The sequence below is a fragment of the Varroa jacobsoni genome, unplaced genomic scaffold (assembly GCF_002532875.2).
Source record: "Varroa jacobsoni isolate VJ856 unplaced genomic scaffold, vjacob_1.0 scaffold_1101, whole genome shotgun sequence".
In the NCBI taxonomy this organism is placed as follows: domain Eukaryota; kingdom Metazoa; phylum Arthropoda; class Arachnida; order Mesostigmata; family Varroidae; genus Varroa; species Varroa jacobsoni.
The window spans coordinates 166,591-180,533 of NW_019214003.1; the positions used below are offsets into that span (position 1 = coordinate 166,591).

Here is a 13,943-nt window from a genome sequence, read left to right on the forward strand (position 1 = left end):
ATACGAGGCTGTTCACCACCTGCCATTGGAGCTTTTTTTGCTGCGCTTTGCGCTAAATTTAAATGAAACGCCCGCTATCAGGACAGCGTCGTTATCGTCATTTTTGTCGCCACTCTCCTCATCCGAAAGCAGCAAGCAGCGTCGGTTTCTATACCTTGGAGGAGAGATTTCATCATCGAAAGAGTCATTTTCGTCACCGGTGAGGACGAATCGCTGAGCAAGAAGGCGAGGACTTTTTCTCGGTGACACCCGTTCTGCCTTACGATTGCGTTTCGTTCTGGGTCGTTTCCTCGTTGTATTTGGAGACTTGGGTACCTGCTTGCTGTGCTGGTTATCTCTTCGAAAACGAAGACAATAGGGAGTGATTGTGATACTTTTACATTCTCGTAGTTGTGCTGTGTCGTGACTTCCTCTCCAGCTATTGCGACGGACGTTCCTTCTAAAGCGAAGATTGTAAGGGAAGGAAGTGACTATGCGAGTGCATTTTCGTCTTCTTGGCAAGATACTAGTTGTGACCATTTTCAGTTTTGGCTGCTTTCTCTCGTATACAAGCCTGCCCTTTGGACAGATCTTTTTGGCCTTGACCACTGCACCAGTCAAGAGAGGAGAACTTAATCGAAGGCTATATCGAATTGGTCTACTTTTTTGAGGTCGCTTTGTTTCAGTTTTGTTTTTTACTGGCTTCATCAGCCTAATTTTGGCTGAATCCGTATATGGTAGCATATTTGTCATTAATGATTGTGGTAAATATCCTCGAATGCTGCACACAACTTCCGGGCTTCGCTTGGCTTTCCTTTTCTCCTCTAGTTTAGCCTCTTCTGGTAGTCTTTCCAAAAGCATCAGAGGAAATGTGCAGCTGATCATATACCGGTAGGGATGGTTTTGAAACGCAACCCGAAGGAGTCGCAGACTTCGGCGACCCACTCCAGCAAATCGGGCCCAACGTGTTCTCAGCCTAGTTATCATTCTTACTAATTAGTAACATGACAGGACGCGCCCCTTTTTTAGTCAAAATTAGCGTTGTAATACTTGTGAAGAATCCATAAAAATATATAAACAAAAGACGAAAAACACAAAGCAATAGCGGTAGTGCGCAAAATCAAGCCTGTCATGGTCCATTAGTATCGAAGTAGATCACCCAGTTAGTTTACATCGGTCTCGACGACGGCTAAGAACAAGCATTCTTTTTAACATGCGTACGTCACCTTGCCATGTTTGTTGTTGTTGTTGTGGTGGTTGTTACTGTTGTTATGACACGATCGTCAATAAACTCACACAAAAGGGATTCAACTTTTAGCTTCGGGGGATCAGGCATTATAGTAAGCGACGTGCACTGCACGTTAGCGCGGGTATATATGACGTGCATACAGTGATACAAACACTCACATGCGCAATCTTCGTTTTTTTTTAACATTATAGATTAATTGCGCGTACAGTTTAGTCTGATAGTAACATCTAAACAACATTCGCAGCATGATATGAAACAAACTAACTTCTTTCTGAGTATTCCTGATTGGCGTCCGTACAAAAGATCCATCAAACTCATTTTATACATAGAGTTGCCTGTATTGAAACCTTTACGTACAAGGATTGTTGTGTAATGTATATATATAAATTCTGTAAATAGGCCATATATCCATGAAGTAAATGACTGAAGAGAACGAGCTGCTCTTTTTAAAGTAAATTGTTGAGCACTACACAAACCACATCAGCTACGGTCGGTGCCTTTTCTATACTGGATAAAACAGGTATTCGTTATTTGTTCCTCAAAATATTTAGTTTCAGTATTTGAGCAACATTCAAAATGTGGACTCTGAATTTCGAATAATAGTATTTTTGCCGAACACTTAAAATTGTTACGTGACAATACTTTTTCTTATAGTTTGAAACGCTTACTCAGCGTGACAAGCTTATCGTAAATAGCCTAATGAAAGGTCTCGACTTCTGATAAGCACAAGGTATCAGTTATAAGGTAAATCCAAGTATTGATTAGTACGAACAAGTGACAATGTTAAAATTGTGTATGCATACAGATTCGTCTTTTGACACAATCAATTATGTCTTTGACAAGTCTGCGGCAACAGGCCCACACAGAGAGACTCTTCCCTCTCCCCAATAGATTTTATGTCCTTCCTTCTATGTCGGTGGATTCGCAGATCTGCTGTTGATGACGTACTTACGCGGCCTTCGCCCATGAGCTAACACATAGCAAAGCCGCGTGTACTCTAATACAAATACCTCTATCGAGAATATACTGTACCACCAGACAACAAATAGTTCTCTGTGAAATCGGATGACTCTGATGAAAGCTGGAAAATATCGAGCCATTCAGGCCATTGCCTAGGTTTCGGCTAGCCAAACGCCATCAGAAGTCTGTCCCAACTATGCAGTCGCAAGTTTTTTGTGAGTTCGGCCATATGGACAGCCATCCCACCGTTGGCATCGAAACAAAGTGAACTGATATAAATACTCGATACTATGGTAAATGGTCTTTCAGTATTCAGAGCGTAATGAAGAAGTCGACAGAGTCAGGCGTGCTCGATAAATAGACGTGTATATATATATATATATAGGAAAAGGTGGGACTATCTAGGTCAAAATCTGCTTAATGTTGTCTTGGTGCCATTTGGTTTAACAATTGGTGCCACTGATGAGAAAAATATATCAGTGTATTTGTTAAAGGCATTAGATGGACTATTAATGGTTTTCCGTGAAAAAGTCAGTCGTTTATCAAAGTAAAAGAAAAAATTATTTTCTTTCAAGGAAAGGCTATGATTTAACTTAAGATATAAGAATGGGATGCTCATCTATTAAATCATGATAATAATTTATTATAATAATGATGACGAAAAAAAAATGATGGTTTATCTGTCATGTATTCATATGAAATTCAGGCTTCTAATGGCCCAAGTATTAACAAATCGACGAGTTCCATTATTTGTTATCTTGCTCAAGAAGTGACAAAGAACGGTGATAATGTGCATCGTTCTCCGAAGCCAACTGTACTGGGCTTTGTATAACTACTGTGCTTATGCATGATTTTCGAGTAAATAATTATCTATTATAAATTCAGATCCTCATCACCTGAAGTGTGATGGATATGTCGACGATATTCTTTTGTCCAAATCGTGCGTCAGGTTAACAAAGTTGCCAAAATTGTTTTTAAACGCAACCATATATGACACAAAAATAAAACGCCTTAACTCGTCATATATATACCACAGAATACTTTAAATTTCTTTATAAAGGTACTCACTTTGACACATCCTTAAAATGTAGTAACACGTATAACCAAATCTCACTCTCACGCATAGAACCGCAGGGTAGTCATGTAATAGAACTCTACGTAATGATCTTTACAAAACCTACTGCCAGTTTGGCTTGGAAAACATAACGTTGTGACAGCTGAAATGGTTGCTTCTTTATGGCCTAATAAAAGCTTGATAAAATGCAAAAAGAAACAATATTGTGTGTCAAATAGTTCGACCTTTCGACATTTGGTGGAAGAAACATCGCGAATTGCGTTACATTTCTGGCTTTTATGCATCTTAGAAATGATGACCACTTGATAGTATTCAAGTCTTGAATTAATGCTTCGTTGTTAGAGAAAACAAAGCGGCCTACGTTGCCATCTTTCGTTGTATATTTTTCGTGGTTTCATATTTGCATCATTTATAAATTATTTATCCGATTCTTATAAAGAAACTAAACATTCAATCAGTAAAAAATTTATATTTAGGAATTAAAAAATTATACTACTTGCATGTTAACTGATAGTGATTGGAATAGAATCACAAACAATATATCCTCAATCTAGCTAATAGATTTTTGCTTTACTTGGGATACTTATACATTGATAAGCTTATGTCTTGATTATAATTCTTCCTCGTTAAAAGTCAGCTAAACAGTTACAGGACCTTTTTTAAAAGCATCATCTACGATGTCGCGCACTAGCTTTCGTAGGAATATAGTAAAACAGTGTCACTTTTTTCCACAAAAAAAGACTAAATACAACATATGGCTAAGTTTCTCGTTGATGTGAAATTAAGAACTTCTTAATGTGCGAGAGCTCTTTTCGTGAGCTGTTGTTCTATCGAAAATTCGACACTCCCAGCCGGCGCAGCCGCATCGTCACCAGCATGTGCTACCAACACAACAAACAGATCATTTAGACGTGCTATATACTGGTGTGTTCTCTATGAAATGCTCTTTTTTAGATCTCTTAATTAGTGAATGCATAATATATTATTCAACGATTAAGTACTGTGCGATATTGGATCGTCATCGTTTTTGTAATTAAGAAATATTTTTGCCTCTCGAGAAAACAATGTCAGCTCCATTTGTTGTTAGGTTTGAAGAGCCGGCTATCAAGCACAAGGTAAGCTACCTTTGTTTATCTTAAAAATGTTTTTTTCAGAAATTTAAATTTTTGTTAATCTAGCTTTCTAATTATGTCTCTTTATCCTATAGATTTTTACCTATACGCGTGAATTGTAAGTTTCGCCAAATTACAATTAACGCGCAGCACATACCATTAGTCAACTTCATTCATTTGCAGTCAGGGGTGGTTAAGAAATTAATTATACATAGGTCAAAGAGTTAAAGAGCTAAGCAGTAACTATCTGTAACAGGGAAGTGCATCCATTAGTGAGCGATATGTAAAATTAAGCTGTTATTGGTTTTAAGAAGTACCTTCAGAGTGCGCGGAATCCGTTTTTAGCTTTGTGTTGAATGCATCCTTGATTTTTTATTTTTTAATTGTCTCTTATTTTTTCGAACGCGTACATAAAATTTACTCGATTGTGTACATTATTGTGAATATTTACTTTACATTTCTAAATATTTATCTTCCCGCTTTTAAAGAAGGCATAGTACTATTTAAATATTATTAAATAAAATATTATTTGCGCTTCCTTGCTTACAGCGCCTCTCGCAAATGTGGGCCGATGCTAGAGCACAAGTTCTTGAAAAAAATAAGTCGAAGGCGCGTAATACTAAGGTAGGTGTCTGATAAACCGTGAGAAAGGTTGTTAACCGACAGCAAATGGCTTACATTTTATCTGTTACATTATTTCACAGAGTCCATTACTCGATGTAGTGCATTATTGCGCAATATCCTGACACTTCAAAAACAAATTTGGCACTGAATTTATCCTAAAAAGATGGATTAACCTCATAAGTACTAAACAACATGCTGTAAAAGTAAGGATCGAAAAACAATAAATGATGTTATTTATCTTTAAACCTTTAAATATTTTTAACGTGTTATTGCTGCAGTGTCGACAAGCCCTTGGGTTTTTCTTGTTAATATAGCAACAAGCATTCGCCCTACTAACAGATCGGGTTAAGTCTTGTTTAACTTATCTGAGGTTTTTTTTTACTAATTTATGAAACAGCGTGGTAACCATTTGCCAATGCTGAGATTTGCATCAGTAATGGCCGTATGTTAATGGTTACCATAGCAACGCACTCACAGTATTGTGTATTAGCCCCCAGATAACTTCACTTCTGCACTCTTCTTCTGCCAACTGCTTTACGTAACTTGGGTTTCAGAAAAAGGATAAGGATGATGGGGAGTTTGACGTTGAACGAGTGCGCTTCGAAGTTCTTAAATTTGGAATCGACAATGATATGGAACGAGAACGGAGACTGAACGCTAAACAGAAGCTCCTGGTACAACTCGGAGCCAAGGTATGAACAAGTAGTAGAAACCTACATTGCTATCGAACATTTTTTCTATAAACAGTTCATCACGATTTAGTTTGAATGAAGGACATAATCTTATTTCATTATCATATGCATAAAAATATATACAACTGGATGTTATTCCGTAATTTCTTTTAGTATAATAATTTGTTGATATAATAAATTCACGGTATTCAGATAAAATGACCTTTCAAATCGTGTAGATTATCCCAATGGAAAAGTTGAGATATTTAAAGGAAGGATAATACAATCACTTTTAGCGAAGCATAAAGGATACCAATTAACTGCTAATTGTGTGTGCTTTTCAGCCACCTAAAAACCAATACCTGAATTACAAGAAGCTTAAGGAACAACTCAAAGCCCAAAAGGAGGAACAACATTTACCACTTCATAGCGTGAGTGGTTTTGATGGCTGTTATACCGGCTGGTAGATGCTGCTATTTTCGTTGAAATCTACATTAATCGCACGCACTGGTGCCAATAGGTTACATGACTATATATATATTGGCCACTAAAGCCACCTAGAAATTTCACACATTGTTAAATTTGGTCAAGGACACCTTTACCGAATTTAGTACGCACATGCATTTATGGTTGTGTGAAAGCTGCCTCCCTTGGCTTCAAAACAATAGGACGTGTGGCAACGCTGTCGGTAAAAAAGAATTTCAAAATACTGTGAAAGGGGAGAAGTTTGCTGAGGCTAGAGTTTGGTCCTCCACTTTCGACTGCGGTACTCGGTTGGCATGCTCTGACTGCATCTTCTATCCGTTTTCTTCAGGCATGGGTCCTGGGCCACACTAGAAGTACAGTATTTTTACGTTGTAAGGCGTTCGTAATTTTTTCTTCGGCCCTAACTCGTTCTCGACATCTCGATACCATACTTGATTCCTTATTGGGTTCATGTTCAGTGAATTTCCAAACTAATGCAGGACCTCAACACCATTAGTAATAAATACCTTAAAAATACACTTTATTATGTGACATAGAGTCTTATCATATATATGGGTATAGTTCTCATCCGAGAACCATTCTTATACCTGCAGCAGTATATTTTGCTTGCATTATTCCATTATATTGTCATTTGTTTCGTAATCGTGTCGAAGAAATGTAGCGCTTTTATTACTCTGGAATGTTTACTTTGTTGAACCACTTGCAGACATTTAGTTTTAATGCAGAGCTATTTTTCGATTCGATAAGCGATCGAACTTAACAATGTGTGAAAATTCTCGACAGCCTTATTCGATTGGCTGTATGGATTACACTATTTTACTAAATAGATTGTAAAAGGAACACTCTATACATTGGCGGAAAGTTTGGCATAGATCTCGTAATCCTTCTTTGTACCTCCAACTGTGTTTTCGTCTCCTGACTGACCCCCGGATAACAAATTGTGGACCTATATCATTGACCTAATATTGCGACTAATATTATCGACAAAATGCAATCAGTGACTATTTTAATGCCGAAATTTCGTGCACTTTTCACAAGTGTAAGCAGAGTTCTTGGTTTTTTTTTGGCCAAGGCCTACATTGAGTAATAAAGTAAGTGTTTTTCGAAAGACTGTCGAATGGTAACAGAGCACCTATTGCAAAGTGTGCAATACTGCATCGCAAAAGTACGGGGTTCTTCAAGGACACAGACTTGGTCGTAAGAGCAACAGCGCTCGATGGGTTTCAAGAAGTTACACCGAAAATCCAAAAGCTATTCCATTTTTATAGGGCCGTGTCTAGGCTTTGGAGGTTAAAGGTGCGCCTAAAATTTCGAAGTCGATGGTTGCAGAACTTTTTGCATTTGGAAGCAAGTACACTATAATTTGAATTGCAGCCGTTTTTTATATCACTGGCATTAAAAAAATTTGTTCCTACATTTACTATCATTGAGATAGAGTCCTGGCTTTTCCTGAAAATCGAGAGTACGCCTTATATCGCGGATCACATGAGCGGCTCTATAGCTAAGGTTTCATCATGGGGATAGCATGGCTTTAATTGGCACTCTAAACAAGATGAGAATGACACTTCGCAGAAAAAAAGTGCAAGGATCTCTGCACTGTACATCTGGGCAGATGATGTAGTTGTGTTCACCTAGGAAATATCGCTTTTGTGGTGATACGTTTCTTGCGTCAGTGAGCACAGCGGTTGTACTTTCTGATGGTCTTTCTTGGATTAGTTTGAGGCGCTTCGAAGGTTAACTTTACTAATCATTTTGTGGGCCGCGCGACTAGTCTCCTGATGGGCTCGTGTAGCGTGTGCGGTGTTTCTGCACTTTCTCGAAGGCCTTATGTCAGCTATGTAGATGCGACCAACTGACGGAATCGTCTGAAATATCTTTTCGTTGCGATTATTTTAACGAGACCAGCGGTAATGGACCGTAAGCCCCAGTTGTTTCTATAGGTTCAACCCATCTGGCCCAGTATTCTGACTGCAGACCGTACTTTTAATGGGTAAAAGTGAATTTGTATATTGTATTTGCTGTTTTATTACTATTTAAATTGGCACAACCTGCGTCTATAGCGAACAGTATTTTTATTGGGTAAGTGCGGACTGCACAAAAGGTTTTAATCTGAATTGCTTCTTTTGCTATATTAGTATAACCTTTATCAAAATTATTTACTATAATTTTTAGAGCAAGGGACCTCCAAGGCCGTCTCTTGAAGCTATGAAACGAGATATTTCGAGTCGCGCAAGTTCATTTCTATTGCTTAGAAATCCGAATTACTTTTTCACGTAGAACGTACAGTTTAAGACCTACATTCACAATGACACTCTAAATACTGCAGTTAATTTTAACATGTAGTCAGGTGAGGTGCCAGCAAAATCTCTGATATATGAAACTGACAGTGGGTCCAAGATTATCGATAGTAAATATACTATTATTTTACTGTTTGCTATTAAAGAGGATCCCTCCTGCGAAAAGGCAATTTTCCTAAAAGTCGCTAGTTATTTAATCAACTAAATAGTCGCACCAAGAAATCAAGATACAGTATATAGGTATATAATAGGGTAATTTTAATTACGGATACCACCATCGTCGCTGTAGGTCATGCTACTGTGCTAAATGAGGTCCTTTTCAAAATTTAGGCGAATTCGGAAAGTCACTATGAATTAGCAGTAGTATCTTATTGTACCGCTAATGCGATTACACTGCTTAATATCTATCAAATTAGAATTAAAGAGTAGAAGAAAGAAATGTTATGCATTAACTAATTTGCTAGCACATACGAGAGAAGCAGTTATTCATTCATTTTCAGATGATGGGTCAAAAATCAACGATCAAGTCACAGTTATCGAAACGAAAGAGTAAAAAGCAGAGGTCGATCGACATTACGGCAGGGTACGGAAAGCTACGAAACGGGGAACTCATTGTTGGAAAAGATACGAGGAAAACATTCAAGAGGATTCAAATGAAAGCACAAAAGATGCAACAAGGAAAAGTTACGGGGAGGATAGCCCCAAGGTAGAATGAGCCTTGTTGTCGCATTGTATATATGATAGAACAGAAATAAAAGTTTCGCCTTTGATAAAAATTTCTACTTTTCGTTAGCTTCGCCTTTTAAGCTTGTTTTGTACTTCCGAATAATTGGTATTTTTGTAATTTGTAGACAAAAGTTCATTTAGTTTAAATACTAGTTTCTGTAATAGAACTACTGAAACTAGTCCTGCTTGCTGACATCTAGATGAACTTAGCAAAATCTTTAAATATCTGCGTTTTTTAATCTAACAGGTTGAAAACAGTATGTTGTTTGATACAATAAATAACAAAATATATATAACTTTATTCGTCATTGCGATCATGTGTCTTTTTTCTCAGTCTCCTCCTTGAACCTCCTCCCACTATGTTCTTGTTCGCCATTTCGCCTGGAATTGTTTCATACGGGCTCCTCAGCTTCTTCGTTAACATCATCCGCAAACAAGCAGCACTAGCAATTTGCCACTATTGCGTCTCGCTTCTTTCTGCAATTCATAACGTTTCTTTCTTCCTCTCTCCCTTTGTTGTTATTATTAGCATTACCGTTGTTATTACTTATTATTATTATAATATTAATTAACTTAGCCATTTTATAGCAATGCCCAAGGTACATGGGGATTTGGTTGCATCATCCACTCATATTTTTTTGACATCATTTATGACATCGTTACTTATTGTCATTATATCAATGTCTCATTTGCTTCATTATACTCAATTGTTATTCATTTTTCGCTTCAAAGCGAAGCATGTACGCAGTTGTCCTTATTCATCCTACAGTTAACGATGATACTCCATTTTCCATAATTAGCTAGCATGCGTTTGAGAAACCCCATTGGCCATTTTAGTCTTGTCATTTTTGTGTATGTCAAATCTGTGCTGTCTGTCTATGCTGTAATGTATTGAAACAAACACTCGGATGTTTTTATACTCGTCACCCCTATAGATTTCACATTTTCCATTCCTCATTAATAGTTTGCTCTTAACTACTTACTTAACAGTCATTGTTGCTGTTTTAGCATGAACACCATCATCCTTCAACGCGCAACAATATTCGAACGACGCCTAATTATGTATTATGTATAGAATATATTTATATGTATAGTACAATACGAATAGGGAAAAATGAATGAGAGAAGGAGAAAGAGCAAGTGTCCCTTGAGCTCGCAGGATTTCGCTTAGTGGATAGAAAATACATATTCGTGCCAGAAAGATTATTATTAATTCGAAGAATCGGGGACGTCACGTCGATGAGAGTTTATTCATATCATTAATGAAGCAGTAGTATCGAATAGTAGTTCATGCTAGTATTGAGGAGATGAGGATGACGTTATCCATTTTAGTTAATTTAATGATAATATTTTTCTGTAACTGTATAATGTCTCTTTCTCTTTCTCATGCCGCTCTCTAATTTTAATATACATAACATCTTAATTTAACATATACATATACGGAAAATATAATGCGTTAACTCTCGTCAAATTTGTCATCGTTGTTACAATTGTGATCATGTTTGCTGCTGCTGCCCTTATTACGGTCTCTTGTAGTTAATTTGTTGTTAGTATTAGATATGATCATTCTCGTTATATGTTAGCGTGGTAAATGTTGTGAGCATGTTCTTATAATAGGTTACAAAATATTAATAATCAATATGATTAAGCTGTACAAGCCAATTCCAGCTTTTCTGTTTTCTAGTCTTTATGCGTTTACATGAAAATTATTTCACAGCTTCCGATCAATTAGGTCGCCAACTTCAATTCAAATGTTCATGATTAGACCATCTCCAAGTTTTCGTTTGTCGTTGTCGGGTGATACCTATAAATGAACCGTCTTTGTGTTTCTTCCGCTCATCAAGGGTGTTTTCCTTACAGGCTGATGCTATCGATCTCTTGTAGCCATCCTGTTATACTCTCAAACGTAGATCTCATTACGATTGTTTGCGGCTTCTTCAAACAAAACATACCGTGCTCAAATACATCGATTATTGTTGCACCATAGCTTACATTTCCGTGACACTTTTGCCGATTTGCCATCTTTGTTTTATCTTTCTTTCGATTCGGAATAAAAACATTTTGTCCCTTTTCTGATTTTCATTCGCAAGCGAGCGCTAGCAAGAATTAGGTAGAGAAAGGGATTCTATCAACATGACGAACGAACAAAGGCAAGCAAAAAGCCTTACATCCAATGCAGTATATAGAATAGATAACGATTGTCGATAGTAATAATGATAATGCGCAAGGCCCGGTTAATTTGGTCAACAGTATGTGTACAGATAGATCACTTGGTTATTTTCATTGTAGGTGCTTTTTCAAATCGTTAAGAAACTGTTGCACGAACAACGCAGGGCGCTGGATCAGCGTTTTCCATAACATTTTAACAACACATCTAGTTGTTATCATTGTTATTCTGTAATGTCGACTTATCATCACAAATATACACATAAATTACAATTGTCACTAATATTTTCATGCTTTTATTAGATCATATGCGATCGGTTGAAGTCTTGTTTCTATCATAATAAAACAACAGTTCGCAAGCTCATCAAGCGAAATGCGCCTTTTGTTTCGATCTTGCGAGAAACAACCTCCATCACAGACCGTCCATTCTTTTCTGTACTGAAACATGTATTGACGTTTTTAAGTGCACGTATACATCTGTAGCACATTGTGTCTATACGTGGTGTCGATTGTGCGGCAGACGATCAATTCCATTATTAGGGCATTGAGACCAGCATCATAACTAACATCGTGATTACGTGATTTCTCCATTATGAGTAATCCTTACAAATGGCTCTGTCTGTTCTCCGTGTACGCTATGAAGCCAACAGGTGTTAATTTTTCTCTTTTCTTTATCAACACCCTGCAAGACAGGAATGACAAGCACACCAGCAATAACGTTAACCGATTACCGCTAGCACGTCATCATCGCCGCAATAACCGATTACCGTTGATCCTAATAATTTTATCCTATCACGCGTCGCGCATTCGTCATCTGTGTCATCAAGGCGTTAGTTCAACAAATATGTTGCGTTTACTCGATTGCAGCGTTCGATCTTTGAAATTGCTCGAGAAATAGCACCTTTATTACCATATCATTGTTGGCGCCGTCGCTGCCTCTGCTGCTTCCACAAACAAGTGTTTATAACTCACTCTGCTTCCTCGTCCGATATCGCTATTCCAGTCCTTGTCGACGTCTCACATGAGGAAAAAAAGTAGGTTAGTAACAAGGTTTTTTGCCTGTCGACCATCACTATTATCATCATCATCTTTCATATGCAACACCACGTGCGAACCTCACCCACGAGCATCATTACCACAACGAACATTGCTTTCGAATTATACCTAGGCTTTTTCCTGCCTTTTGTTACACGCAACTTAGAGCACAGAAAAGGGGGACTGGGGTAAACATGTGATAAACAGGCAGGTGTGTGCGTCTTTGCGGATGGCAGAATAGTATCAGCATGCGCGCTTACGAAACAACAGAGAGTAACAAGTAGCACCATCGTCTTCGCCGCTATAGGCTAAAGAACTCGTGTTGGAAGATGAGTCAAAGGTCGTGCTTGTGGAGGCAGGGGCAGCATTATTTCTCATTGCGATATTGTAGCCATTCGCAACGGTATTCAAAGGTGGCCAACTGTTGCGCTCGTCAGTTCCCGGCAAATATCCTTGCATCTATGTAATTGCGTTACGCAATTGTTACAATTATTATTGTACAATACACCTGGTAATTAGTCAACGATCTTAGAGTTTTCTCTCTCTATTCTATATTTTCTGTTTGTTCTACACAAGTCGGTGTAACAGCCGTAACTCAGTCCGGGGCTGTGGACACAGACGCTGCCTCCTCAAATATAAAACTAGTGACTTGTTAACTGTTAAGACAATTATCATATTGGATGGATAGGCTACAAATGAACTCGTGAAAAATTTGCTCGGCTTGACACGGAGACTACGCTAATCGTGTCCATGTTAAGGCCTATTGCTGTTAATCCTAACAAACTACTAGATACAGTCATTTGCTATATTTATATTGATTTGAATATAATCATATGAAATTTATACGTATCGTGTCAACTAGTGGCCGGCGGAAAGAGCTACTTTAACTATTTCTTCGCAATTACTAACCTAGCAAATTTCACCCTTGCAATGTGGTGGTTGGCGTTTTCATCCCTTTTAGGTTAGTGCACGTACTTTTCAGCTTTACAATAAGATTTGGTCCAGAAATAACCGTCATTTGAGACAATTGATCCGACTATTAAGTTAGTGGACAGCAATTGATCCATCTCGGCTGGAGAGACAGAGAGAGCGGTGATTTATGGTTGGCATTTGGATGTTGACCATTGTATTTGATAATAAACTGTGTCTAATGTATATCCTCTCTAGTGCGTATGTATACGAATGCATTTAAGCAGGAAAATATTGCACGATATCATTGCAGTGACAGATGTTCGTGTTCGCTTGTACGCTGTACTCCCTGCTGGCTGTGGAGGAAGTTAAGCTAAACAAGACATTAGCGCCGCAGGGAAGCGCATAACCGTCCGCCAACTATGTCAGTATCGAGACGTTACTCAAATTAGCATACGCCGTTAGATAAGAATGACGATGGCTAAAGAACACGGAAATCGAGTGATGGCTCTTTGAAGGCGATACTACAGAAAGCGCTCGACAAGGTCTACACGCACTGCTTCGCCCGTGGACGTAGATGGCGTGATTGAATTACCCGATTGAGCCTCAGTGATCTAGCAGCAATGAATGCCAATCAAGCTACTTTATAATGAA

At 38.0% G+C, this 13,943-nt stretch overlaps 1 protein-coding gene and 1 long non-coding RNA gene across 5 annotated transcripts; one reads left to right on the forward strand and one right to left on the reverse strand.

Moving 5' to 3' along the window:
• Positions 1-1,431: 1,431 nt before the first annotated feature.
• On the forward strand, positions 1,432-9,480 carry LOC111266595 (40S small subunit processome assembly factor 1). 4 transcript variants are annotated; one of them, XM_022844201.2, is made up of 5 exons: positions 1,432-1,748; positions 4,925-4,999; positions 5,554-5,691; positions 6,015-6,101; positions 8,936-9,480. In XM_022844201.2, the coding sequence occupies exons 2-5, from the start codon at positions 4,937-4,939 to the stop codon at positions 9,161-9,163; spliced, it is 516 nt and encodes a 171-aa protein (XP_022699936.1). In that variant the 5' UTR covers positions 1,432-1,748; positions 4,925-4,936; the 3' UTR covers positions 9,164-9,480. The 4 variants fall into 4 exon arrangements, with proteins under 4 accessions (XP_022699936.1, XP_022699935.1, XP_022699933.1 ...); XM_022844200.2 differs by lacking the exon at positions 1,432-1,748 and adding an exon at positions 2,185-2,481; XM_022844198.2 differs by lacking the exon at positions 1,432-1,748 and adding an exon at positions 4,064-4,378.
• Positions 9,442-13,596, reverse strand: LOC111266597 (uncharacterized). The gene is made up of 2 exons (XR_002684174.1): positions 12,256-13,596; positions 9,442-12,027 (listed from the first exon to the last, which is right to left on the reverse strand). It is a non-coding gene; the product is annotated as an uncharacterized LOC111266597 (long non-coding RNA).
• Between the last annotated feature and the right edge of the window lie 347 nt (positions 13,597-13,943).